General features: G+C 42.7%; 5 protein-coding genes across 5 annotated transcripts; 4 read left to right on the top strand and 1 right to left on the bottom strand.

The window, feature by feature from the left end:
* The first annotated feature begins 4,222 nt into the window (after positions 1-4,222).
* Positions 4,223-5,353, top strand: LOC113173398 (trace amine-associated receptor 13c-like). Its single transcript, XM_026376813.1, has 2 exons — positions 4,223-4,395; positions 4,531-5,353. Exons 1-2 carry the CDS (start codon positions 4,223-4,225, stop codon positions 5,351-5,353), a joined length of 996 nt encoding a protein of 331 aa, XP_026232598.1.
* Positions 5,354-8,518: 3,165 nt separating this feature from the next.
* On the bottom strand, positions 8,519-9,652 carry LOC113172658 (trace amine-associated receptor 4-like). Its single transcript, XM_026375649.1, has 2 exons — positions 9,480-9,652; positions 8,519-9,344 (listed from the first exon to the last, which is right to left on the bottom strand). Exons 1-2 carry the CDS (start codon positions 9,650-9,652, stop codon positions 8,519-8,521), a joined length of 999 nt encoding a protein of 332 aa, XP_026231434.1.
* Positions 9,653-11,898: 2,246 nt separating this feature from the next.
* On the top strand, positions 11,899-13,029 carry LOC113173397 (trace amine-associated receptor 4-like). Its single transcript, XM_026376811.1, has 2 exons — positions 11,899-12,071; positions 12,207-13,029. The coding sequence occupies exons 1-2, from the start codon at positions 11,899-11,901 to the stop codon at positions 13,027-13,029; spliced, it is 996 nt and encodes a 331-aa protein (XP_026232596.1).
* A 2,822-nt stretch (positions 13,030-15,851) lies between these two features.
* Positions 15,852-16,982, top strand: LOC113173395 (trace amine-associated receptor 4-like). The gene is made up of 2 exons (XM_026376809.1): positions 15,852-16,024; positions 16,160-16,982. Exons 1-2 carry the CDS (start codon positions 15,852-15,854, stop codon positions 16,980-16,982), a joined length of 996 nt encoding a protein of 331 aa, XP_026232594.1.
* A 751-nt stretch (positions 16,983-17,733) lies between these two features.
* LOC113173393 (trace amine-associated receptor 4-like) lies at positions 17,734-18,864 on the top strand. The gene is made up of 2 exons (XM_026376808.1): positions 17,734-17,906; positions 18,042-18,864. Exons 1-2 carry the CDS (start codon positions 17,734-17,736, stop codon positions 18,862-18,864), a joined length of 996 nt encoding a protein of 331 aa, XP_026232593.1.
* The last annotated feature ends 7,578 nt before the right edge of the window (positions 18,865-26,442 follow it).

Here is a 26,442-nt window from a genome sequence, read left to right as displayed (position 1 = left end):
TTGTTGATCTTATTAATAATGATAAATCTATTGCTGGTCTTTGTCTCCAGGCAGCTCCACACTCCCACCAACCTCCTCCTTCTCTCTCTGGCTGTCTCAGATTTCTTTGAGGGTCTGATGTTGCTCTTTCAAATTGTGCTTATAGATGGCTGCTGGTTCCTCGGTGATCTTATGTGTTCTCTGTATCAGTATCTAGCAGCCAGTGTCACCTCTGCCTCTGTAGGAACCATGGTTCTTATATCTTTTGACCGATATGTGGCTATTTGTGAACCTCTGCATTACTCGACTGAAGTCACACAACGGAGGGTTAAGATCTGTGATTGTCTGTGCTGGATATCTTCTATTACTTTTCAAGGTCTGATTCTGATGGATAACCTGCAGCAACCAGGTAGATTTAACTCCTGTGTTGGTGAATGTGTCATTGTCACCAACTACATTGCTGGAGTTGCTGATGTTCTTTTTTCTTTTGTTGCTCCCATCACTGTTATTGTAGTTCTGTACATGAGAGTGTTTGTTGTGGCTGTGACTCAGGCTCGAGCCATGAGGTCTCATACAGCAGCTGTTTCACAAGGTTCAGTTAAAGTAACAGCTAAAAAGTCTGAATTAAAAGCAGCCAGGACTCTTGGTGTTGTTATAGTTGTGTTTCTATTGTGTCTCTGTCCGTATTACTGTGTGGCTCTTTCAAGCCCAGACAACTCAATGGATGCTTCATCTGCTTCTTATTACTTTGTAGTATGTTTGTTCTGTTTTAACTCCTGTCTGAACCCTGTGATTTACACCTTTTTCTACCCGTGGTTCAGAAAATCAATTAAACTCATTGTTACATTGAAGATTCTGCAGCCTGACTCCTGTAAGACCAAGATCATGTAGAGAGACACTGCAGATGTATCAGGTCATGGGGGCTGCTGCTGATTTATGAACCTGTGGTTCATTTGCTCACACAGCTGTGTAAGAATCACATATGAGTAAGGTATGAGTAGGTGTTTTCTCATGTAATTTCTCAATAAACCTAAGTGCCCTTCATCCGTATGACTCTTAAAATGTATAGATTCAATATTGATATGTTCCCTCAATTTAAATAATATATGCATCAATCCAGATTCATGCTCTGGGAACTGCAACTGTTAGAATTAGCCATGAGGTCTCATACAGCAGCTGTCAGACAGTGTTCAGTTAAAATAACATCAGAATTAAAAGCAGCCAGGACTCTTGGTGTTGTTATAGTTGTGTTTCTAATGTGTCTCTCACAAGCCAAGATAACTCGATGAATGCTTCTGCACTACATAACTTTAATGTAATATGTTTGTCCATCTTTAATTCCAGTGTAAACTCTGTGATCTATGCCTGTTTTTTTCAATTAAGCACATTGTTAGACTGAAGATACTGCAACCAAATTCCTGTGAGACCAACATGTAGACAGACACAGCGAATGTATCTGGTCATGGTAGTAGCAGGTTCGTTTGAGGCACAGGTACGCTAGTTGGCTAGTCTGATAATGAGAGAAGCCTGCAGGCGCCCTCACCTGGTTAGTTGTTGTTAGGACAATGTTGGGTTCAGATTCATATGAGGAGATGCAATATTCACACACAGCAAGCTGAAACATGTTGTGTGCTCTGATATCTACATTTTTTCAATGTGGGTCCATCACAACATTAAAACCACCAGGCTGTGAGTTACTGTCAGTGTAGTCACTCACTTTAAAGCTCATCCAGGCTGTAGACTGTTTACAGGCTGCCCACTACCCACCACATTAGTCAATAGATACCTATGTTCATGCGCATGATTTAAAAGGAATATGTTCTTTTACCTCTATTTTTGTGGGTCATGCACTAAATATCTACAGGTTCCTGTTCTGGTGCAGGACTCTGTGTGGAGGTCCACCATGGAAATAAGCCTTTGGGTTTCCTTTAGTTGTGATCATCGATCATTAAGATTATTCTTAGTCTGAATGAAGCATAAAGTACATTTTGTTGATTCTGCATGTTTTGCATGTTTGTCTGAACAGAAATCACATAGTAGTCAATTAGTCAGATGCACGCATGAAATGAGCATTGTACGTTGTATAATGAAAGAAAACGTCACTAAAATAGTTAAATCATGAAAGATGATCAAGATATTTACAAGTAAAGGTCTCATGCTAATGATGATCACATAATGTTATAACCCAACTGGTGTATTTGTATAAGCAGGTTATGTTCAATCTTATGCTCAGCATAATGAAAGTCAGGAAATTACAGGGATGGGCCTTCGTGAGGGGAGGAGGGAGGATAGAGATAAATCAGACGTGTGACAGAAAGTTTTAGTCAACAAGCTGCCAGACTTCAGCAGCTTCTCCTCTCTGGTGATGGAGACCTTGGAGGAAACTGAACTGTGCTTTCCACAGCTCCTCAACTCCTCCTGTATGAAGCCGAAGCGTCCTCATGATGAGTCCATGCTGATCTACATTGTGCTGATCTCTGTGTCTCTGCTCACTGCATTTCTCAACCTACTGGTCATCATCTCTATCTCCCACTTCAAGTATCCACTCATTTCACCAGTTTATGAACCAGATTGATAGTATTAATATTTACTGATAAACTATTTACTAAATTGAGAAAAAAACTGTGTTTTACTTTTTTTGTTTCAGTGTTTTTTGTGTTTTTGTCTCCAGGCAGCTCCACACTCCCACCAACCTCCTCCTCCTCTCTCTGGCTGTCTCAGATTTCTTTGAGGGGCTCCTCTTCTTCTTTCAAATTATGCTCATAGACGGCTGCTGGTTCCTGGGTGACCTCACATGCACTCTGTATCAGTATCTAGCATATATTATTACCTCCACCTCAGTAGGAAACATGGTTCTCATTTCTATTGACCGCTACATGGCCATTTGTTATCCTCTACATTACTCCACTCAAATCACACAGAAAAAAAGTTAAGATCTGTGTTTGTCTGTGTTGGATTTGTTCTGTCATCTTTGAAACTCTGATTCTGCAGGATGTCCTGCAGGAACCAGGCAGGTTTAACTCCTGTGTCGGTCAGTGTGTAATTGTCATTAACTACATTGCTGGAGTTGCAGATGTTATTTTTTCCTTCATTGCTCCCATCACTGTTATTGTAGTTCTGTACATGAGAGTATTTGTTGTGGCTGTGACTCAGGCTCGAGCCATGAGGTCTCACATTGCAACAGTCACACAGCGTTCAGTTAAAGTAACAGCTAAAAAATCAGAACTGAAAGCAGCCAGGACTCTCGGTGTTGTTATAGTTGTGTTTCTAATGTGTCTCTGCCCATATTACTGTGTGACTCTTACAGGCCAGGACAACGTGATGAATGCTTCATCCTTTGTAATTTGTTTGTATTATTTTAATGCCTGTCTAAATCCTGTGATCTACGCCCTTTTTACCCCTGGTTTAGAAAAACTATTAAACTCATTGTTACACTGAAGATTCTGCAGCCTGACTCCTGTGAGACCAACATCCTGTAGAGAGACACTGAAAAAGTATTTGGTTGTGCAGGTTTAGGTCTGTTTTAAGCAGAGTTGGAGTAAGGAACATAAATAAAACCAAATATATCACATGTATTTTAATTCTGATGTCTTTGCCAACACACAACTGACTCCTCTGAGGGTTTACTCTTACTGATTCATGCTGGTGCCCTTTAACAACCTGCAGAAAAGATTACTCTGACTTATTCCAGCGTATTGAAATTGCAGTAGCTGAGGAGAGGGAATTAAAATATGAATGATAGTTTACATCTTTTACAGACAGGAATGATTAGTTTTTTTACATGTCACAAACAACACCAGAATTCTTATCCATTGATGGAACCTGGGCTGAACATCTTAACTACATAAATATGTCAGATTGTCTGAAATGTGTTGTGTTTCTATTCATCCTCAATAGCGACAGCTCTCACTCCCCAGCTTCCTGAAAATGCATCTATCCACACAGGGACCAGTGTTCATGTAAAAACATCTTAGCTCAATAACAAAAATACTGAAATTAATTCCAATTAATGTGTTACTGTTCACATGTCATCATAACTTTCCATGAACATGTCCTTTTTCCCAACATTACAAAGAATAAACACATAAGTAATAATACTTTACTCTCTACAAAAAAAAAGAAAAAAAAAAGAAAAGAGCGGCACAGGTGAGTGGAGGGAGGGGAAGGTAGAGATAAATCAGATGAGTGACGGAAAGTTTGAGTCAACAAGCTGCCAGAGTTCAGCAGCTTCTCCTCTCTGGTGATGGAGACCTTGGAGGAAACTGAACTGTGCTTTCCACAGCTCCTCAACTCCTCCTGTATGAAGCCGAAGCGTCCTCACTTTCAGACCCTGCTGAGTTACATCCTGCTGTTGTCTATCTCTGTGCTCACTACATTTCTCAACCTGCTGGTCATCATCTCTATCTCCCACTTCAAGTATCCACTTATTTAATTGAAACTGTTTTTTGCTCCAAATGTTTTTATATTTCAGTCTTTGTTACGTCTGTTTTTATCTGACTGATAATTGATCTTATTAATAATGATAAATCTATTGCTGGTCTTTGTCTCCAGGCAGCTCCACACTCCCACCAACCTCCTCCTTCTCTCTCTGGCTGTCTCCGATTTCCTTGTGGGTCCATTGTTGCTCTTTCAAATAATGTTCATTGATGGTTGTTGGTTACTCGGTGACCTCATGTGTTCTCTGTGCCAGTTTGTAGCATACATTCTTTCCTCTGCCTCAGTAGGAATCATGGTTCTCATATCTATTGATCGCTACGTGGCTATTTGTGTTCCTCTGCATTACTCCACTCTAATCACACAAAACAAAGTAAAGATCTGTGTTTGTCTGTGTTGGAAATTTTCTGTAATCTTTCAAACTCTAATTCTGAAGGACAACCTGCAACAACCAGGTAGATTTAACTCCTGTGTTGGTCAGTGTGTCGTTGTCATTAACTACATTGCTGGAGTTGCTGATGTAATTTTTTCCTTCATTGCTCCCATCACTGTTATTCTAATTCTGTATATGAGAGTATTTGTTGTGGCTGTGACTCAGGCTCAAGCCATGAGGTCTCATATTGCAGCTGTCTCACTGCAGGGTTCAGTTAAAGTAACAGCTAAAAAATCTGAACTGAAAGCAGCCAGGACTCTTGGTGTTGTTATAGTTGTGTTTCTATTGTGTCTCTGCCCATATTACTGTGTGGCTCTTACAGGTCAAGACAACTCAATCAATTCTTCATCTGCTTTGTACACGTTTGTGACAAATTTATACTCGTTTCATTCCTGTCTAAATCCTATGATCTACGCCTTTTTTTACCCCTGGTTCAGAAAATCAGTGTATTTCATTGTTACACTGAAGATTCTGCAGCCTGACTCTTGTGAGACCAACATGTCCTAGAACAGAGATAGTCAACTGTAATTTCAGGAGATCAAGTTATTGAAAGTTCAGACTGTGTTTTACTACACTTCAGTGTTTTATTGAATATTCAGTTCTCTTTAAATCAATCTTACTCTAACATTCTCTTCATCTTACTCTTTTACACCTGCAGAACATGCTTAGCCTTATTCTTATTACTCCTTTTAACATATATATTTTATAAGTTACTTATCTTATTAAGCGTTATTACATTATGCAATGCATGACATCTTCTCAGGTCTGAATATACAATTTCCCCAAGGGGATCAATAAAGTCACCTCATTATCACAACACCGACCTTACAATTGTGGCATCGACCACCTCCCAGGAACCACTCCTGCACACGGCTAGTTCTACTCCCTGTCTGCACCTGACAGAGAGGGAATGCAACATTACCTAGACAGTGTTGACACTAGAAAACTACAATGTACTGACATTTCTTGGCTTTGCAAACTTTTACAAGTGGTTCATCTGGGGTTATTTCATTTTCTGGATCAAACATTTCAACCCCATATTTTAATTCCCTCTCCTCAGCTATTGAGATTTTCAGTACACTAGAAAAATCCTTCCAGCAGATTGTTCAAAGGGCACCAGCATGCATCCTATTGCAAAAAAAGAAAGGGAGAGCACATCTCCCCTCTGCTGATCTTTCTTTACTGAAACATAAAATAGATTTCTTAGGGCACCATGTTACATCTCTGAAACATCCTCCACTATTCCAACTCCATGCCCCTTAGATCTGAGGGAACAACTCAGTGTGTGATTTAATGGCAGCTTTTGAGACTTTTCATTGTAAATTAGATATATTGAAGAAAACACTGAAACTGAAGAAACTAAAGAAACAAATTCAGGGAGAGAGACACAGGCTTATCTCATGATGAGTTTATACAGAACCTCAAAGGAAAGTTCAGTGATCACTTTGGCTGGTGGCACGAGAGCCTGGAGGAGTGGCAGCACTGAAGCACCTTTGACAGGAGGCGGTCTGGGACATGTAGGTGGAGGGCGGACTGAGGGAGCTAGAGCATGAGCTTGGAGGATTTGGGTGTCCAGGTTGGTAACTCCAAGGTCACTGCAGAATTTGGGTTCAGGTTTAGATTTGTGGGGGGGGAGGCAAACTTTCAGCAAAGCGCATCCACCTTCCCTTCCATTATTGGTTGTGGGTACGTAAGACAAGGTAAACTTAAAATGACTTAAGAAAAGAGTCAGTCGGGCTTGATGGGAGTTTAACTGCTAGGTAGTTTTCAGGTACTCAGGTTAGTGAGGACTATGAAAGTGTTCTCAGCCAGCGGCAGCAGTGTTCCAGTGCCAATTTCACAGCCAAGATATCATCAGGGATCCAGACGAACTTGGATTTGTTGGAGGTCGGCCCTCTGCATAGGACTGGTGATGGTAGAGCCAATCTGAGGAAACGCTGCAGAGCTTTATGGTTCTCCAGGTTCAGAGAGTCCTGTACTGCCTCCACCTTGGCTGTGTCTATTTGAATGTTCAGAGCTGAAAAGATTTTCAGGCTCCTGATTCTCATGTTCATTCAGCTGCTCCCCATTTTCTTGCTGGGCCCAAAAACAATGACAGCACAAAAGCCATCTCGGGTTGCTCGGAGGGAAGAGCTGAAAGTTGAAGTTTGAAAACAATGAAGGAGAAAACAGTCACAGGTAGTTGGAGGAGGAGGGTCCGCCACTGAAACCGTAGGGGTGGATCTCGGCAGGGTCTAGGACAGGGGTCGGGAACTTATGGCTCGCGAGCCAGGTGTGGCCCTTAATGATTGCATCTGGCTCGCAGATAAAACAAAATATTCTCACTTGTTTTAATCCATCCATCGATTTTTCACTGCTCATGTGCAGTTCAGGGCTGCAGTTTGCTGCAGGTGCAATTGTCCATTTTTTTAATTGGATGATACTGGCCTGCGTTGGCTGTGCTGGTAAACGCCCACTTTTGAATCAGTCTGCTCGGTCATTAGCTCAAAGCTAACCCTTCGACAAAGAAGATGGGAAAAAGATAAAAAGATGACGAGTATCATACATTTCGAACTGAAGAATTTGTCTTTGATCTCCACCAGCTAGCTGGCTTCACCTCCAGTCTCCTACAGTCCTTCAAAGCACACTTTGGAGAATTTCGTGAGCACACTCGTCTTTTTAATTCATCACCCATCCAAACGAGTGTTCACTGAACACAGCCGACCTGAGTTACATTGCTGGTGTCTCCATCAAAGATTTTGAAGCAGAAGTGGCTGACCTGAAGGCCTCAGACATGTGGGTAAAAAGGTCAAGTCACTGAATGAAGATTTGGAAAGAATCACACGACAGAAAGCAGAATTGGCGAGCAAGCACATGTGGACAGAAATGAAAAAACTTCAACCCGAAGACCAACTCATTCTCAAAACTTGGAACGCGCTTCCTGTCACATACTACACACTGCAGCGTGAGTATTGCTGTATATGCATGTAAGCAGTCATTATCACATCTTAAAAACATCAAGTCCAATTTACGATCACGTTTAAGGGATGAAACTCTCAACGCTTGCATGAAGCTTAACCTCACCAAGTACCAACCAGACTACAAAGACATCAGCAAATCCATGCAGCACCAGAAGTCGCATTAATGGTGAGTATTATAACATTATTTAAAAGAATAAATTCAGAGGCTTATTATACTGACATTTAGTTGAATTCACTTTTAAATATATTATATGGCTCTCACTGAAATAAATTTCCAAATATTTTGCTTTCATGGCTCTCTTAGTCAAAAAGGTTCCCGACCCCTGGTCTAGGAGAAAGTGAGTTAAGGTAGGAGAGTAAGGCAACAGACGATTAACAGGTAACAGAGTACAAAACTGGAGAGGGACTTCATAAGTGAAGTGACACATTCTGGTTATACAGGGCGAAGTGAGGAGAGCTGAACCAGATCAGGTGAGCAGTGCAGAGAGGAGAGGGAGAGCCACAGGCAGAGAGCAGTAATTAGGCCAAGTATGGTCATGGCAAGAAGTCAGACTAGAAAACATTACACAGGCAAATAAAATGCTTCTTACTCACACTAAACAAGATAAGTAACAAATCATATATATGTTAAGGATGTAATAAGAAGAACATTAAGCATGTTCTGTAGGTTCGAAACTTTTTGTTTATTCAATCACATTTTGTTCTTTGTTCTCTACAACATGTTGGTCTCACAAGAGTCAGGCTGCAGTATCTTCAGTGTAACAATGAAATGCACTGATTTTCTGAACCAGGGGTAAAAAAAGGCGTAGATCATAGGATTTAGACAGGAATGAAATGAGTATAAATTTGTTACAAAAGTGTACAAAGCAGATGAAGAATTGATTGAGTTGTCTTGACCTGTAAGAGCCACACAGTAATATGGACAGAGACACAATAGAAACACAACTATAACAACACCAAGAGTCCTGGCTGCTTTCAGTTCAGATTTTTTAGCTGTAACTTTCACTGAACCTTGAAGTGAGACTACTGTTGCAATGTGAGACCTCATGGCTTGAGCCTGAGTCACAGCCACAACAAATACTCTCATATACAGAACTAGAATTACAGTGATGGGGGCAATGAAGGAAAAAACAACAACTGTAAGTCCAAAGATATACTTAATGACAACGACACACTGACCAACACAACTCTTAAACCTACCTGGTTGTTGAAGGTTATCCATCACCATCACACTTTGAAAGATTATAGAAAATATCCAACACAGACAAACACAGATCTTAACTTTGTTTTGTGTGATTAGAGTGGAGTAATGCAGAGGAACACAAATAGCCACATAGCGATCAATAGATATTAGAACCATGGTTCCGACTGAAACTGAAGAAAGAATGTATGCTACAAACTGGCACAGAGAACACATGAGGTCACCGAGTAACCAACAACCATCAATGAACATTATTTGAAAGAGCAACAATGGACCCACAAGGAAATCTGAGACAGCCAGAGAGAGAAGGACGAGGTTGGTGGGAGTGTGGAGCTGCCTGAAGACAAAGACCAGCAATAGATTTATCATTATTAATAAGATCAATTATCAGTCAGATAAAAGCAGACGTAACAAAGACTGAAATATAAAAACATTTGGAGCAAAAAACAGTTTCAATGAAATAAGTGGATACTTGAAGTGGGAGATAGAGATGATGACCAGCAAGTTGAGAAATGTAGTGAGCACAGAGATAGACAACAGCAGGATGTAACTCAGCAGGGTCTGAAAGTGAGGACGCTTCGGCTTCATACAGGAGGAGTTGAGGAGCTGTGGAAAGCACAGTTCAGTTTCCTCCAAGGTCTCCATCACCACAGAGGAGAAGCTGCTGAAGTCTGGCAGCTTGTTGACTAAAACTTTCTGTCACACATCTGATTTATTTCTATATTCCCCACCCTTACCTCCTCCCCTCTCACCTCTGGTGCTTCTTTTCTCTCTGTACAGACTGATGTACCATGGCTTCTGTGTTCCTCTGTCCCAGTAGACGGAAATGCCACTCACAGTACACAGAATTCATTCCACTGATAGATTTGTAAAATAGCTTTCAAAAAACCACTGGTTCTCCACCACCAGCTCTTTTTTCCCCTCTCTTTCCTCCTGCCCAAATCCGTGAACCTTCTGTCTGCCCACCTGATCATTACAGTGGCAAGAAAATCTTTGTGAACCTTTTGGAATTTCATGTTTTTTTGCATGAATTGGTCATAAAATGTGCTCTAATCTTCATCTAAGTCAAAACAATAGAAAAACACAGTCTGCTTAAAATAATAGTACACAAACATTATATGTTTTCATGTTTTTATTGAACATAACATGTAAACATTCACCGTGCAGGGTGGAAAAAGTATGTGAACCCCTAGCCTAATGACTTCTCCAAGAGCTAATTGGAGCAACCTTGAGTCCAGTCAGTGTGATGATATTGGATGTGTTGCTGAAAGCTGTCCTTCCCTTTAAAAACACACACCAGTCTTGGGTTCACTGTTGCAGCACTGTTGCTACTCTCCCTAGGCGTGGTCGTCCTGTAAAGATGACTACAAGAGCACAGCGCAGAATGCTGAATGAGGTAAAGAAGAATCCTAGAGTGTCAGCTAAAGACTTACAGATATCTCTGGCACATGCTAACATTTTTGTTGACACATCTACAATAAGGAAAACATCAAACAAGAATGAAGTACATGGGAGGACACCACTGAGGAAGCCATTGCTGTCCAAAAAAACATATTGCAGCAGTTTGAAGTTTGCAAAGAAACACCTGGATGTTCCACAGCACTACTGGCAAAATATTCTGTGGAAAGATGAAACCAAAATTGAGTTGTTTGGAAAAAACACACCACACTATGTGTGGAGAAAAAAAGGCACAGCACACCAACATCAAAACCTTATCCCCACTGTGAAACATGGCGGAGGGAGCATCATGGTTTGGGGCTGCTTTGCTGCCCTAATTGCTGCCTTGTTGTCATTGATAATAAAATGAATTCCAGAGTTTATCAATACATTTTGCAGGAAAACTTAAGACCATCTGTCCCCAACTGAAGCTCCACAGAGGATGGGTGATGCAACAGGACAATGACCCAAAGCATACAAGTAATTCAACAAAAGAATGGCTTCAACAGAACAAAATACACCTTCTGGAGTGGCCCAGTCAGAGTCCTGACCTCAACCCAATTGAAATGCTGTGGCATGGCCTTAAGAAAGCCATTCACACCAGACATCCCAAGAATATTCTACACTGATACAGTTTTGTGAAGAGGAGTGGTCCAAAATTACTCCAGATCGTTGTGCAGGTCTGATCTGCAACTACAGGAAACGTTTGGTTGAGGTTATTGCTGTCAAAGAAGGGTCAGCCAGTTATTAAGTCCAAAGGTTCACATACTTTTTCGACCCTGCACGGTGAATGTTAACTTATTATGTTCAATAAAAACATGAAAACATATGTTTGTGTAGTATTATTTTAAGCAGACTGTGTTTTTCTATTGTTTTGACTTAGATGAAGATCAGAGCACATTTTATGACCAATTAATGCAGAAAACCATCAAATTCTAAAAGGTTCACTAAGCTTTTCTTGCAACTCTATGTGGGAACCCAGCTAGCTGCCACTCTTTACATTTTTCTTTTTCATGCAGAGTTAACTTCAATCATCTGTTTCCTCTCCAAGTAATCAAAAGTAGCATTCAGCATTCATTCTCCACATAATTGATCAGGTGGTGCAGACAGAAGATTCACGGGTTTGGGCAGGAGGACAGCAGCAGGTGGAGGAGAAGAAAGAGCTGCTGGTGGAGAACAAATGGGTTGTTGAAAGCTCTTTACAAATCTATCCATGGAATGAATTCTGTGTACTGCAAGTGGAATTTCCCTCCACTGGGACAGACTGAGAGCAAAAGGACAATGATCTAACAATGAACACAGAAGCCATAGTAAATCAGTCTCTACACAGAGAAAAGAAGCAGCAGAGGTGAGAGGGGCGGAGGGCAGGGTGGGAATATAGACATAAATCAGATGTGTGACAGAAGGTTTTAGTCAACAAGCTGCCAGACTTCAGCAGCTTCTCCTCTCTGGTGATGGAGACCTTGGAGGAAACTGAACTGTGCTTTCCACAGCTCCTCAACTCCTCCTGTATGAAGCCGAAGCGTCCTCACTTTCAGACCCTGCTGAGTTACATCCTGCTGTTGTCTATCTCTGTGCTCACTACATTTCTCAACCTGCTGGTCATCATCTCTATCTCCCACTTCAAGTATCCACTTATTTCATTGAAACAGTTTTTTACTCCAAATGTTTTTATATTTCAGTCTTTGTTACGTCTGCTTTTATCTGACTGATAATTGATCTTATTAATAATGATAAATCTATTGCTGGTCTTTGTCTCCAGGCAGCTCCACACTCCCACCAACCTCCTCCTTCTCTCTCTGGCTGTCTCCGATTTCCTTGTGGGTCCATTGTTGCTCTTTCAAATAATGTTCATTAATGGTTGTTGGTTACTCGGTGACCTCATGTGTTCTCTGGTTCTTTTTGTGGCATCTTTTATTTTCTCTGCCTCAGTAGGAACCATGGTTCTAATATCTATTGATCGCTATGTGGCTATTTGTGTTCCTCTGCATTACTCCACTCTAATCACACAAAACAAAGTTAAGATCTGTGTTTGTCTGTGTTGGATATTATCTATAATCTTTCAAAGTGTGATGGTGATGGATAACCTTCAACAACCAGGTAGGTTTAAGACTTGTGTTGGTCAATGTGTCATTGTGATTAAGTATATCTTTGGACTTACAGTTGTTGTTTTTTCCTTCATTGCCCCCATCACTGTTATCCTAGTTCTGTATATGAGAGTATTTGTTGTGGCTGTGACTCAGGCTCGAGCCATGAGGTCTCACATTGCAACAGTCTCACTTCAAGGTTCAGTGAAAGTCAAAGCTAAAAAATCTGAACTGAAAGCAGCCAGGACTCTTGGTGTTGTTATAGTTGTGTTTCTATTGTGTCTTTGCCCATATTACTGTGTGGCTCTTACAGGTCAAGACAACTCAATAAAGACTTCATCTGCTTTGTACATTTTTGTAACAAATTTATACTCATTTCATTCCTGTCTAAATCCTATGATCTACGCCTTTTTTTACCCCTGGTTCAGAAAATCAGTGAATTACATTGTTACACTGAAGATACTGCAGCCTGACTCTTGTGAGACCAACATGTCGTAGAGCATAGATAGTCCAGTTAGTCAAAGTTCAGACTGTGTGTTACTACACTTCAATGTTTTATTGAATAATCAATCTTTAAATCACATTAAAACATTTCAAATATCTGTTGAACTGATAATCTTGGATAACAACAAAATGTGATTGAATTAAAAACTATTTTACACCAACATAACATGCTCAGTCTTATTCAACCTTTTCACATCTTGTCTTCATGTTACTAATCTCATTTAGTGTAAGAAAGAAACAATGAATTTCCCTGTTTGAATGTTGAAATAGTTCTTTACCCAAATAGATGTGCAATGTTCATTCATTCGTTCATTCGTTCATTGTCACATTCTTCCACTACACTGGAAACATTCTGCTGCAACCTCAGATCTCTCAACCCAGAGCAGTTTTCTTCCCTTGTTTCTGCAACGCTGCCCTCACCGCAGGTTCTCTCCACCTCTAACACAGACGCAGCCACGGACCGACTCTGCAACACGCTTTCATTCTGCCTGGATAGTCTGTGCCCGATATCTACTAGACCTGCTCGTCCTTCAGCTTCCAACTCGTGGCTCACTGACCAGATCTGTGAACAACGCACTGTGCTCCGGAGTGCTGTGAGGAAGTGGCGCAAATCCAAGTCTCAACCTGCTCTAACTGAGTATCAGGATTTGCTTTAATCTTTCTCTCACAGTGTCCCTAGGGCGAAGACTGAATATTACCAGGACAAGCTCAGCAACACCACAGACACCGGAAAGCTGTTCTTCATTTTCAAGTCTCTACTCTATCCACCCCCACCTCCACCACCCACCTGTCTTATAGCTGACGACTTTGCCTCCTTTTTTACCAACAAGGTGGCAGCCATCGGCTCCCAGTTCTTGCCTCCTGACGGTGACATTTGGCTAACTAAACCCAAATGGTGCATCTCTCTTCATATTCTCAACACTATCAGAGGACGATGTATCCACCCTCCTCCTCTCCAATCGCCCGACCTCCTGCTCTCTGGATCCGATCCCCTCTACTCTTCTTCAAGCTATTGAACCAACACTAATACCAGTCATTACACAGATCATCAACACTTCTCTCCCAACAGGCACCTTTCCCACCTCGTTCAAGCAGGCCCAGATTACTCCACTGAAGAAGCCTTCTCTGGATCCCTCCCTTGTGGAGAACTACAGACCTGTCTCTCTTCTTCCATTCCTGGCCAAGACCCTGGAACGTGCAGCCTTCAATCAACTCTCTGACTTTCTTTCCTGGAACAACCTCCTCAATGTCAATCAGTCTGGCTTCAAGAGTGGTCACTCCACAGAAACAGCACTTCTGACTGTTGTGGAATCCCTATGGGTGGTAAAAGCTGCAGGTAACTCTTCTGTCCTTATTCTATTAGACCTATCTGCAGCCTTTGACACTGTGAACCATCAGATTCTTATGACTGCACTCTCAGACTTGGTCATCTCTGGATCAGCTATAGCCTGGCTTCGGTCATACTTGTCCGAACGAACCTTGAAGGTATCCTGGCAGGGGCGTGATTCCTACTCTCAAAACTTCTCCACCGGTGTACCGCAGGGCTCAGTCCTTGGTCCTCTTCTTTTTTCATCTATACTTCTTCTCTCGGCTCTATCATCCATTCTCATGGTTTTTTTATCACTGCTATGCGGATGACGCACAGCTCGTCCTGTCCTTTCCGCCTGATGACTCTACTGTCTCGTTGCGCATCTCTGCCTGTCTCTCTGACATCTCTGCTTAGATGAGAGAAAGACACTTTCAACTTAACATTCCCAAGACTGAAATTCTAGTCTTCCCTGCCAGACCTTCGACACAACACAACATCAGCATTAACATTGGACCTGCGGTGATTGTCTCCGCTAAGATGCCCAGAAATCTCGGGGTCATCATTGATGACCAACTGACCTTCACGGAACACATGGCCACAGTCTCTAGGTCGTGTAGATATGTACAGGCATTGATCATATCTTGTCTCGACTACGGCAATGCACTGCTGATGGGGTTACCAGCATCCACGCCCAAACCCCTAAAGATAATCCAAAATGCAGCAGCACGCCTAATTTTCAATCAACCAAAAAGGTCTCATGTCACACCGCTCTTCAGCTCTTTGCATTGGCTTCCTGTGGCTGCAAGGATCAAGTTCAAAGCCCCGTCTCTTGCCTACTGAGTGGTTAACTCTACAGCTCCAACTTACCTCAACTCAGTAATTCCGGTCTACAAACCCTCCCGTCCACTGCACTCGGCCAGTGACAGACAGCTGGTGGTACCAGCACCACACAGTAGACACCAAGGAAAACTCTTCAGCCCAGTGATCCAACGATGGTGGAATGAGCTGCCAAACTCTGCACTTTTTAATATTTAAAAAACTGCTGAAAACAGAACTCTTCCGATTCTTCCTTTACACTTTGAAAATAAAAAAAAACTTTTCTGCTCTCTTGTTCCTAGATCTCTTGAAACAGAAACACTTACTACACCACTGTGCCACCCCCAACAGAAACCAGTGTTCAAATAAAACATTTTACCTCAATAACAAGTATGCCAAAATGGTTGAAATGGTTTTAAATGGACTTCAATTAAAATTAATGTTACTGTACAGATGTCATCATAACTTTGAATTACATGTATGAATGTGAACATGCCCTTTTCCCCACCATTGCAAAGGATAAACACATAAGTGTTAGTAGTTTACTCTCTACAAAAAAAAAAAAAAAAAAAAAAAAGAGCAGCACAAGTGAAAGGGAGAGGAGGGAGGGGATGGAAGACATAAATCAGATGTGTGACAGAAGGTTTGAGTCAACAAGCTGCCAGACTTCAGCAGCTTCTCCTCTGTGGTGATGGAGACCTTGGAGGAAACTGAACTGTGCTTTCCACAGCTCCTCAACTCCTCCTGTATGAAGCCGAAGCGTCCTCACTTTCAGACCCTGCTGAGTTACATCCTGCTGTTGTCTATCTCTGTGCTCACTACATTTCTCAACCTGCTGGTCATCATCTCTATCTCCCACTTCAAGTATCCACTTATTTAATTGAAACAGTTTTTTACTCCAAATGTTTTTATATGTCAGTCTTTGTTACGTCTGCTTTTATCTGACTGATAATTGATCTTATTAATAATGATAAATCTATTGCTGGTCTTTGTCTCCAGGCAGCTCCACACTCCCACCAACCTCCTCCTTCTCTCTCTGGCTGTCTCCGATTTCCTTGTGGGTCCATTGTTGCTCTTTCAAATAATGTTCATTGATGGTTGTTGGTTACTCGGTGACCTCATGTGTTCTCTGGTTCATTTTGTGGCATCTTTTATTTTCTCTGCCTCAGTAGGAACCATGGTTCTAATATCTATTGATCGCTATGTGGCTATTTGTGTTCCTCTGCATTACTCTAATCAAATTACACACAAAAAAGTTAAGATTTGTATTTGTCTGTGTTGGATATTTTCTATAATCTTTGAAAATCTGATTCTGAAGGAAAACCTGCAACAACCAGGTAGATTTAAGTCTTGTGTTGGTGAGTGTGTCATTGTTATTAACCACATTGCTGGACCTGCAACTTTAGTTTTTTCCTTCATTGCTCCCATCACTGTTATTCTAGTTCTGTACATGAGAGTATTTGTTGTGGCTGTGACTCAGGCTCGAGCCATGAGGTCTCACATTGCAGCTGTCTCACTGCAGCGTTCAGTTAAAGGAACAGCTAAAAAATCAGAATTAAAAGCAGCCAGGACTCTTGGTGTTGTTATAGTTGTGTTTATATTGTGTCTCTGCCCATATTACTGTGTGACTCTTACAGGTCAAGACAACTCAATAAATACTTCATCTGCTTTGTACACTTTTGTAACAAATATATACTCATTTCATTCCTGTCTAAATCCTATGATCTACGCCTTTTTTTACCCCTGGTTCAGAAAATCAGTGCATTTCATTGTTACACTGAAGATTCTGCAGCCTGACTCTTGTGAGACCAACATGTCGTAGAGCAGAGATAGTCAACTATAATTTCAGAAGGTCAAGTTAGTCAAAGTCCAGACTGTGTGTTACTACACTTCAATGTTTTATTGAATATTCAATCTTCTTTAAATCACATTAAAACATTTCAAATATCTGTTGAACTGATAATCCTGGATAACAACAAAATGTGACTGAATTAAAAATTATTTTACACCAACATAACATGCTTAGCCTTATTCCAACTTTTCACATCTTGTCTTCATGTTACTAATCTCATTCAGTGTGAGGAAGAAACAATGAATTTCCCTGTTTAAATGTTGAAATAGTTCTTTACTCAAAGAGATGTGCAGGTGTTCATTGACCCAACAGAGACCACTTGTCCATTCAAGGATCACAGGAATGCTGGAGTCTATACCAGCGGGAGTGTCACCTTGAGTTTACATGCTGCTCTTTGCTGGGATAGACTCAGTGCAAAATCAAATGACAAGGCCAACACTGATCTCATCGTTTGGGCAACATTCATGGCTTAAGTCTTGACAATGTTGATGTCAGAAATTTGGAGCACGGTCAAAGGTAGACATAATACATCTCCCAATCATCACTGTCGTTTAGAAAGAGGAACACAGACGCCACATTACATCAGTCCCTACAGAGAAAAAGGAGCAGCAGAGGTGAGAGGGGAGGAGGTAAGGGTGGGGAATATAGAAATAAATCAGATGTGTGACAGAAAGTTTTAGTCAGCAAGCTGCCAGACTTCAGCAGCTTCTCCTCTCTGGTGATGGAGACCTTGGAGGAAACTGAACTGTGCTTTCCACAGCTCCTCAACTCCTCCTGTATGAAGCCGAAGCGTCCTCACTTTCAGACCCTGCTGAGTTACATCCTGCTGTTGTCTATCTCTGTGCTCACTACATCTCTCAACCTGCTGGTCATCATCTCTATCTCCCACTTCAAGTATCCACTTATTTCATTGAAACAGTTTTTTACTCCAAATGTTTTTATATGTCAGTCTTTGTTACGTCTGTTTTTATCTGACTGATAATTGATCTTATTAATAATGATAAATCTATTGCTGGTCTTTGTCTCCAGGCAGCTCCACACTCCCACCAACCTCCTCCTTCTCTCTCTGGCTGTCTCCGATTTTCTTGTGGGTCCATTGTTGCTCTTTCAAATAATGTTCATTGATGGTTGTTGGTTACTCGGTGACCTCATGTGTTCTCTGGTTCATTTTGTGGCATCCTCTATTTCCTCTACCTCATTAGGAACCATGGTTCTAATATCTGTTGATCGCTATGTGGCTATTTGTGTTCCTCTGCATTACTCTAATCAAATTACACACAAAAAAGTTAAGATTTGTGTTTATCTGTGTTGGATATTTTCTATAATCTTTGAAAGTTTGATTCTGAAGGAAAACCTGCAACAACCAGGTAGATATAAGTCTTGTGTTGGTCAGTGTGTCATTGTTATTAACCACATTGCTGGACCTGCAACTTTAGTGTTTTCCTTCATTGCTCCCATCACTGCAATTCTAGTTCTGTATATGAGAGTGTTTGTTGTGGCTGTGACTCAGGCTCGAGCCATGAGGTCTCACATTGCAGCTGTTTCACTGCAGCGTTCAGTTAAAGGAACAGCTAAAAAATCTGAACTGAAAGCAGCCAGGACTCTTGGTGTTGTTATAGTTGTGTTTCTATTGTGTCTCTGCCCATATTACTGTGTGACTCTTACAGGTCAAGACAACTCAATCAATTCTTCATCTGCTTTGTACACTTTTGTAACAAATTTATACTCGTTTCATTCCTGTCTAAATCCTATGATCTACGCCTTTTTTTACCCCTGGTTCAGAAAATCAGTGCATTTCATTGTTACACTGAAGATACTGCAGCCTGACTCTTGTGAGACCAACATGTCGTAGAGCAGAGATAGTCAACTATAATTTCAGAAGGTCAAGTTAGTCAAAGTTCAGATTGTGTGTTACTACATTAATGTTTTATTGAATATTCAATCTTCTTTAAATTATATTAAAACATTTCAAATATCTGTTGAACTGATCATCCTGGATAACAACAAAATGAAATTGATTTAAAAACTATTTTACACCAACATAACATGGTATCCTTATTCCACCTTTTCATATATTGTGTCATTCAGTGTGAGGAAGAAACATTGAATTTCCCTGTTTGATTGCTGAAACAGTCCCATTGTTACAAACAGGCCAACTAGCGAACCCAGTTGCAGAAGGACAACAAAAGCAGAGTGAGATTTCCCAAAAACATTTATTAACATATTAAGTAACAATAAATGCAGAACAGACATAATGAAAATGAGGAACAAACTAAAGAACACTGCAAAAGTCAGGAAAACTAGAATCTCACTAGTCTAAATAACAAACTGAGAAACACAGTAAACGCGATACAAAACGAAAATCAAAATAACAGCTGAAGCTGGAACTAAGAAAACAAAACCACAGGAAAAGCTGGGTCTAATAAACAAAAGACTACTCAGCTGAAACTGGAACTAACGAGAAACCAAAAAATGCAGCTAAACTCTGGAACAAACAAATAAGAAAACTAAACACAGCAAACGCTGCAACAAACTACAAGGCTAAAGCTAAAGCTAATAAACAGACTGACTTTACTAACAAGACTTAAGAACCATGGTGATGAAAGAAGTTGGGAAAAGATGGATGGAGGAAGCAAGGAACAAATGAAATTGACAGTTGACACAGTAGAAAATGAGAAGAGAACAGACATGAACTTAAATACAAGACACAGTAATGACAAACACAAAACACCTGTTAAAAACACACACCTGCTGTCACTTGAACCAGCCAAGACATGTCCCCAGAAGTGAAGTAAAACACAGAACAGGCAAAAATACAGAGACTTCTGGGGACACAGCGTCAGCTGGCCGGAGGAGGGAAATATAACAGAGCCCCCCCCACACACACACCAGTTCCTGGTCCAGGATAAACCGGGACGGAATCCAGGACCGCTCCTCTGGGTCGTACCCCTCCCAATTCACCAGATACTGGAGGTCCCGGCCCCGACGTGGGTGCCGACAATGAGCCACTTTCACTTTCATGCTGGCCGGAAGGGCCAGCTTAACAGCAGCAGCATTGACAATTTTAAACGGACCAACAAAATGAGGTGACAGTTTACGATTTTCTACCTTTAGAGGCAAGTCTTTAGCGGAGAGCCAGGCCACATCCCCCACTTTGTAGGCAGGGGCAGGCTTACGTCCCCCTCTGCTACCCCCGCAGGAGGTGCCTGCGCACTGGTCCCACGTAGACTGGCTCTCTCTGTTGAATGGGGGCTGTGATGGAGGGCACAGAGGCCCGGGAAAAGCGGAGGCTGGTAGCCGCACGCCGCCTCGAATGGCGAACAGCCCAGGGTGAATGACAGAAGAGAGTTGTGGGCGTATTCAATCCAGGGGAACTGCTGTGACCAGGTTGAGGGATTTGACGAGGCCATACACCAAAGCAGCCTCTCCACTTCCTGGTTGACTCGCTCCGTCTCTCCATTAGTCTGAGGATGGAAACCTGAGGACAAACTTACGGTGGCGCCGAGTGCCTGACAAAACTCTGCCCAAGCCGCTGCGGTGAACTGTGGACCTTGTTCCGACAAGATGTCCTCCAGCAAACCGTTCAGCTTGAAAACATGGTCCACCAAAAGCAAAGCCGTCTCCTTGGCGGTTGGCAGCTTGGGCAAAGGCACGGTGTGGACCAGTTTGGAGAACCGGTCCACCACAGTCATAATAATAGTGCTACCACTGGAAGGAGGTAAACCAGTCACAAAATCCAAGGAAATATGCGACCATGGTCGAAACAGAACAAGGAGAGGTCACGGCAAACCTGTATGTGCTTGGTGGGGGTTCTTATTGCAGGCGCAAGTGCCACAGGCAACCACGTAGCTCTATGACAGGCCAATTTAGAGTCATGCCCTCACTGAAGCACCTGTGGATGAATAGAAGTGGGGACAATAGACGACCCATTGTGCAACCACGGGGAATTGGATCAACATGAGAGGCATTTCTTACCCTCTCTATGTCCCACCGCAGGGATCGGACCTCGACTGGAGCGGCAATATGGCGATTGCTGACGTCATCACCAGAGTCTGTGTCCCCCTCCTCGAATTGATGGGACAGCTTGTCTGTTTTGCCGCTTCGGGGACAAGGCCTAAAAGAAAGGACAAAATCAAGTCGAGCAAAGAACAACACCCACCGAGACTCGCGAGCATCGAGTTTTCTGGCCGACTTTATGTACTCCAAGTTGAGTTGGTCGGCCCACTCTAAGAAGGACTGGTTAGCCCCCTCCAATCAATGTCTCCACTCTTCCAGGGCTAACTTCACAGCCAGAAGCTCTCGGTTGCCAACGTCATAATTCCGCTCTGCATCTGAAAAGCGGTGGTAGAGGAAGGCACAAGAGTGCACCTTATTGATAGCGTGGGCTCTCTGGAACAGGACCACCCCGGCCCTGGTGCTGGCTTCATCCACTCCAACAATGAATTGTCTCTTGGGGTCGGGGAGGTTGAGGATGGATGCCGAGATGAACAAAGCCTTGAGACGAACGAAGGTGTCCTCAGCCGCCGGTGACCAAACAAACGATACCTTGGGGGAGGTGAGCATGTGAAGGGGAGCAGTGACCTTGATGAAGCGGCAGTAGAAATTCACGAAGCCGAGTAAGCACTCTGGAGCTGCTTTCGGTCCCTGGGGGTGGGCCAACCTCGAACCGCCGTCACCTTGTCGGGATCTATGGATAGCTTCTCTGGTTCCAGAACGAACCCCAGGAACAAAGTCTTCTGAACATGGAATTCACATTTCAAGAAGAGCTGATTTTTAATAGGCGCAGCAGTACTGCTCGGACGTGTGGACATGTTGATCGAGATTCTGGGAGTAAATTAGGATGTCGTCCAGGTAGACAAACACAAAGTAGTTGATCATGTCCCTGAGGACGTCATTACCCAGGGCCTGGAAGACAGCGGGGGCATTGGTGAGTCCAAATAGCATTACTAAATACTCGTAATGGCCACTATTGAAAGCCGTTTTCCACTCATCTCCCTCTCTTATTCTGACCAGGTGATAAGCGTTATGCAGGTCGAGTTTAGTGAAGATCGTGGCATCCTGCAAAAGTTCACATGCAGACGAGATGAGTGAGATAGTTGATGAGAGGGGGAATAAAACATGAATGATAGTTTACATCTTTTACTGACAGGAATGATTTAGTTTTGCATTTATTTATCAAATTTTTATTTCGAATCACAAACAACACTGGGATTTGTTGCCTAGAAGGTCATTGTCAGTGATGGAGTCTTGGGCTGAACAACAACCTTGATTATGTTAAAACTTCAGTGTGTATGCAACATGTTGATGTGTCACAGAGTTTTAATTACGTCAGCTCCCAGTACATCAGTCTCTGCAGAGAGAAAGAAGAGTGAACATGAGGAGGGAGGGGAGAGGATAAAGATAAATCAGATGTGTGAAAGTTTTAGTCAACAAGCTGCCAGACTTCAGCAGCTTCTCCTCTCTGGTGATGGAGACCTTGGAGGTAACTGAACTGTGCTTTCCACAGCTCCTCAACTCCTCCTGTATGAAGCCGAAGCGTCCTCACTTTCAGACCCTGCTGAGTTACATCCTGCTGTTGTCTATCTCTGTGCTCACTACATTTCTCAACCTGCTGGTCATCATCTCTATCTCCCACTTCAAGTATCCACTTATTTCATTGAAACTGTTTTTTACTCCAAATGTTTTTAAATGTCAGTCTTTGTTACGTCGGCTTTTATCTGACTGATAATTGATCTTATTAATAATGATAAATCTATTGCTGGTCTTTGTCTCCAGGCAGCTCCACACTCCCACCAACCTCCTCCTTCTCTCTCTGGCTGTCTCCGATTTCCTTGTGGGTCCATTGTTGCTCTCTCAAATAATGTTCATTGATGGTTGTTGGTTACTCGGTGACCTCATGTGTTCTCTGGTTCATTTTGTAGCATACATTCTTTCCTCTGCCTCAGTCGGAACCATGGTTCTTATATCTATTGATCGCTATGTAGCTATTTGTGTTCCTCTGCATTACTCTAATCAAATTACACACAAAAATGTTAAGATTTGTATTTATCTGTGTTGGATATTTTCTATAATCTTTCAAAGTCTAATTCGGATGGAAAACCTGCGACAACCAGGCAGATTTAAGTCTTGTGTCGGTCAGTGTGTCTTTGTCATTAACTACATTTCTGGAACTGCAAATTGTACTTTTAACTTTATTGCTCCCATCACTGTTATCCTAGTCCTGTACATGAGAGTATTTGTTGTGGCTGTGACTCAGGCTCGAGCCATGAGGTCTCACATTGCAGCTGTCTCACTGCAGCGTTCAGTTAAAGGAACAGCTAAAAAATCAGAATTGAAAGCAGCCAGGACTCTTGGTGTTGTTATAGTTGTGTTTATATTGTGTCTCTGCCCGTTATACTGTGTGACTCTTACAGGTCAAGACAACGCAATAAATACTTCATCTGCTTTGTACATTTTTGTAACAAATATATTCTCGTTACATTGTTGTCTGAATCCTATGATCTACGCCTTTTTTTACCCCTGGTTCAGAAAATCAGTGCATTACATTGTTACACTGAAGATACTGCAGCCTGACTCTTGTGAGACCAACATGTCGTAGAGCAGAGATAGTCAACTATACACTAATGTTTTATTGAATATTCAATCTTCTTTAAATCATATTAAAAGATTTCAAATATCTGTTGAACTGATCATCCTGGATAACAACAAAATGAAATTGATTTAAAAACTATTTTACACCAACATAACATGGTATCCTTATTCCACCTTTTCATATATTGTGTCATTCAGTGTGAGGAAGAAACATTGAATTTCCCTGTTTGATTGCTGAAACAGTCCCATTGTTACAAACAGGCCAACTAGCGAACCCAGTTGCAGAAGGACAACAAAAGCAGAGTGAGATTTCCCAAAAACATTTATTAACATATTAAGTAACAATAAATGCAGAACAGACATAATGAAAATGAGGAACAAACTAAAGAACACTGCAAAAGTCAGGAAAACTAGAATCTCACTAGTCTAAATAACAAACTGAGAAACACAGTAAACGCGATACAAAATGAAAATCAAAATAACAGCTGAAGCTGGAACTAAGAAAACAAAACCACAGGAAAAGCTGGGTCTAATAAACAAAAGACTACTCAGCTGAAACTGGAACTAACGAGAAACCAAAAAATGCAGCTAAACTCTGGAACAAACAAATAAGAAAACTAAACACAGCAAACGCTGCAACAAACTACAAGGCTAAAGCTAAAGCTAATAAACAGACTGACTTTACTAACAAGACTTAAGAACCATGGTGATGAAAGAAGTTGGGAAAAGATGGATGGAGGAAGCAAGGAACAAATGAAATTGACAGTTGACACAGTAGAAAATGAGAAGAGAACAGACATGAACTTAAATACAAGACACAGTAATGACAAACACAAAACACCTGTTAAAAACACACACCTGCTGTCACTTGAACCAGCCAAGACATGTCCCCAGAAGTGAAGTAAAACATAGAACATGCAAAAATACAGAGACTTCTGGGGACACAGCGTCAGCTGGCCGGAGGAGGGAAATATAACAGAGCCCCCCCCACACACACACCAGTTCCTGGTCCAGGATAAACCGGGACGGAATCCAGGACCGCTCCTCTGGGTCGTACCCCTCCCAATTCACCAGATACTGGAGGTCCCGGCCCCGACGTGGGTGCCGACAATGAACCACTTTCACTTTCATGCTGGCCGGAAGGGCCAGTTTAACAGCAGCAGCATTGACAATTTTAAACGGACCAACAAAATGAGGTGACAGTTTACGATTTTCTACCTTTAGAGGCAAGTCTTTAGCGGAGAGCCAGGCCTCATCCCCCACTTTGTAGGCAGGGGCAGGCTTACGTTGCCCTGTGCTACCCCCGCAGGAGGTGCCTGCGCACTGGTCCCACGTGGACCGGCTCTCTCTGTTGAATGGGGGCTGTGATGGAGGGCACAGAGGCCCGGGAAAAGCGGAGGCTGGTAGCCGTACGCCGCCTCAAATGGCGAACAGCCCAGGGTGAATGCCAGAAGGGAGTTGTGGGCGTATTCAATCCAGGGGAGCTCCTCTGACCAGGTAGAGGGATTTGATGACACCATACACCAAAGCAGTGTCTCCACTTCCTGGTTGACTCACTCCGTCTGTCCATTAGTCTGAGGATGGAAACCTGAGGACAAACTTACGGTGGCGCCGAGTGCCTGACAAAACTCTGCCCAAGCCGCTGCGGTGAACTGTGGACCTTGATCCGACAAGATGTCCTCCAGCAAACCGTTCAGCTTGAAAACATGGTCCACCAAAAGCAAAGCCATCTCCTTGGCGGTCAGCAGCTTTGGCAAAGGCACGGTGTGGACCAGTTTGGAGAACCGGTCCACCACAGTAATAATAATAGTGCTACCACTGGAAGGAGGTAAACCAGTCACAAAATCCAAGGAAATATGCGACCATGGTCGAAACAGAACAAGGAGAGGTCACGGCAAACCTGTATGTGCTTGGTGGGGGTTGTTATTGCAGGCGCAAGTGCGACAGGCAGCCACGTAGCTCTATGCCAGGCCAATGTAGAGTCATGCCCTCACTGAAGCACCTGTGGATGAATAGAAGTCGGGACAATAGACGACCCATTGTGCAACCACGGGGAATTGGATCAACATGAGAGGCATTTCTTACCCTCTCTATGTCCCACCGCAGGGATCGGACCTCGACTGGAGCGGCAATATGGCGATTGCTGACGTCATCACCAGAGTCTGTGTCCCCCTCCTCGAATTGATGGGACAGCTTGTCTGTTTTGCCGCTTCGGGGACAAGGCCTAAAAGAAAGGACAAAATCAAGTCGAGCAAAGAACAACACCCACCGAGACTCGCGAGCATCGAGTTTTCTGGCCGACTTTATGTACTCCAAGTTGAGGTGGTCGGCCCACTCTAAGAAGGACTGGTTAGCCCCCTCCAATCAATGTTTCCACTCTTCCAGGGCTAACTTCACGGCCAGAAGCTCTCGGTTGCCAACGTCATAATTCCGATCTGCATCTGAAAAGCGGTGGTAGAGGAAGGCACAAGAGTGCACCTTATTGATAGCGTGGGTTCTCTGGAACAGGACCACCCCGACCCTGGTGCTGGCTTCATCCACTCCAACAATGAATTGTCTCTTGGGGTCGGGGAGGTTGAGGATGGATGCCGAGATGAACAAAGCCTTGAGACGAACGAAGGTGTCCTCAGCCGCCGGTGACCAAACAAACGATACCTTGGGGGAGGTGAGCATGTGAAGGGGAGCAGTGACCTTGATGAAGCGGCAGTAGAAATTCGCGAAGCCGAGTAAGCGCTCTGGAGCTGCTTTCGGTCCCTGGGGGTGGGCCAACCTCGAACCGCCGTCACCTTGTCGGGATCTATGGATAGCTTCTCTGGTTCCAGAACGAACCCCAGGAACG

The sequence above is a fragment of the Anabas testudineus genome, chromosome 21, assembly GCF_900324465.2.
Source record: "Anabas testudineus chromosome 21, fAnaTes1.2, whole genome shotgun sequence".
NCBI classification, from domain to species: Eukaryota; Metazoa; Chordata; class Actinopteri; order Anabantiformes; family Anabantidae; genus Anabas; species Anabas testudineus.
The sequence above is the reverse complement of the archived record's forward strand: the minus strand, read 5'-3'. Positions and strand labels throughout refer to the sequence as shown.